The following is a 2,353-nucleotide window of genomic DNA, read 5'->3' on the forward strand; positions in this document are numbered from 1 at the left end:
GTTTAGCCGTAAAGTTTGGGGGATTTCGGCCTACCCTCCGGAGCAGTTCGAAGATGTGCGAGTCACATGCCGTTGTTTTGTTCAACGAACAGTCCCGGACTTGTCCACTATACACTACAGGTTGAATGCCTTGAATTGATAATGCAGACACTTTGAGGGCCATTGAGTTGTTTTTCTTGAGCTCATTGGGTTCCACCACATTGAATTGATAAATATAGACATTTATGCGTCACAATGCACAACTGACAAGGACTGAAGGAGATAGGCACGATCCAGACGAAATGATAGGGGTATCCACTCAGTTCCACCATCTTACCCGTGATGCAGGAGAGCACTGTTCGTTGTATTATCAGCGAGCCGCCTCTGGAACTTCAGACTTGCAAGCAGATAAGTACTCCGTACGTAGCAAATTTGGTCATACTCGCGCGTATTGTGGAAAGATGCAGATGCAGCGGCATTGCGGCAGTATTACAGCGCTCTCACGCACCGAACGATCCAGCGAGGACAGGAAGAATGGTCGTCGCGCTCGCGCCGCGAGAGATTGGGCGCGAGATGTGGACGATGCTCTCAAAACGACGACCAGCTCACACGGGTCAAAGGTCAACCACTGCCGACAGCGATCAGCCTGCACCGTCATGCCCGAATATCATACTACTCGTACCGCCAACGGCCCTGATTGCGACGATAATTAAGCCCGGGATGCCCGCGCCACTCATTCTCCTAGAGCTATCTTCATCCAGAGGTGCATGCCGGGTCAACTTGCGACGGCGTTGAGCAGACCTAACAAATGGTGAGCCGTGGAACGAATCAACGAAGCCACGGCGCCGCTGCCTCCGCACACATCGCCGGGTTCTGCTGGCTATATATACACGGACCAAGAACCTTCTCCAGCATAGTAGCTCCATTCCAAGTTTCCAACTTCCAACAGAACAAAGATGGCGAGCAGACAGTTTCCGGCAATGCTGCTGCTCACCGCGGTGACAATGGCCGGACTGGCCGCCGGAGCGCGCGCGGGCGGCATCGCGATCTACTGGGGCCAGAACGGCAACGAGGGCACGCTGGCGCAGGCGTGCGCGACGGGAAACTACAAGTTCGTCAACGTGGCCTTCCTCTTCACCTTCGGCAAGGGCCAGAAGCCGCTGCTGAACCTGGCCGGGCACTGCGACCCGGCGACCAGCGGCTCGTGCACCTTCGTGGGCGCCGACGTCAAGTCCTGCCAGAGCCGCGGCATCAAGGTCCTGCTCTCCATCGGCGGCGGCGTCGGCAGCTACGGCCTCTCGTCCGCCGCCGACGCCAAGCAGGTCGCGGAGTACCTCTGGGAGAACTACCTCGGCGGCACGTCGACGACGAGGCCCCTCGGCGACGCGGTCCTCGACGGCGTCGACTTCGACATCGAGAGCGGCGGGAGCGCGCACTGGGACGACCTGGCGCGGGAGCTCAAGAAGTACTCGGGGAAGGGAAGCGCCTACAAGCCGGTGTACCTGGCGGCGGCGCCGCAGTGCCCGTTCCCGGACGCGATGCTCGGCGGGCTCGGCGGCGCGCTCGGCACGGGGCTGTTCGACTACGTGTGGGTGCAGTTCTACAACAACCCGCCGTGCCAGTACACCAAGGCCGGCGGGGCGGGCAACCTGGCGAGCGCGTGGCAGAAGTGGGCGTCGATACCGGCGCGGCAGGTGTTCCTGGGGCTCCCGGCGGCGCCCGCGGCCGCCGGCAGCGGGTTCGTGGAGCCGAGCGACCTGCTGTCTGAGGTGCTGCCGGTGGTGCAGAAGTCGCCGAAGTACGGCGGGATCATGCTGTGGTCGAGGTTCTTCGATGGGCAAACGGGGTTCAGCGATAAGGTCAAGTCCAGCGTGTGAGCTGATATTGTTAACTGCGTCAGTCAGGGGCACGTCCGATCAACATGCCGACGTGCGAATACTGCGTGTAAAATTGTATCTTATCCAGAAACACAATAAGATGGCAGAATTGTATGACATGATTTGAGATTGTATTTTGTGTATCCCAGATCACTCTGTCTATGCTTTTGCGTGTTCAGCACTACTATTCCGGAATGATTGTGCTATAGCCAACCGGTTGAATACTTCAATCAATGTATAATACTCCTTCTGTAAATTAATATAAGAGCGTTTAGATTATTAAAGTAGTGATCTAAACGCTTTTATATTAGTTTACGGAGGGAGTACTATTTGTGAAGGCAACCGTCTTCCCCGATGGTTGTGCTTACAACTTACTACTGCTTACCCGGACATAGCAGGTCAATGAGCGATGTGGCTGCAGTAGAACACCAGTTGCCGTTTCAGAACCATCAAGAGGCAATCAAGTCCAGTTCGAGGCCAGTAACACAATTTCTTTC

General features: G+C 56.4%; 1 protein-coding gene across 1 annotated transcript; it reads left to right on the forward strand.

Annotated features, from left to right (window-relative positions):
* The first annotated feature begins 748 nt into the window (after window positions 1-748).
* LOC123079836 (acidic endochitinase) lies at window positions 749-1,975 on the forward strand. Its single transcript, XM_044502658.1, has one exon. The coding sequence runs from the start codon at window positions 936-938 to the stop codon at window positions 1,854-1,856; it is 921 nt and encodes a 306-aa protein (XP_044358593.1). The 5' UTR covers window positions 749-935; the 3' UTR covers window positions 1,857-1,975.
* The last annotated feature ends 378 nt before the right edge of the window (window positions 1,976-2,353 follow it).

This window comes from Triticum aestivum, chromosome 3D, assembly GCF_018294505.1.
Source record: "Triticum aestivum cultivar Chinese Spring chromosome 3D, IWGSC CS RefSeq v2.1, whole genome shotgun sequence".
NCBI lineage: Eukaryota > Viridiplantae > Streptophyta > Magnoliopsida > Poales > Poaceae > Triticum > Triticum aestivum.

Bases quoted from the DNA above. Each gene is read 5' to 3' on its own strand.
- LOC123079836 (XM_044502658.1), top strand. From the start codon at position 936: ATGGCGAGCAGACAGTTTCCGGCAATGCTGCTGCTCACCGCGGTGACA.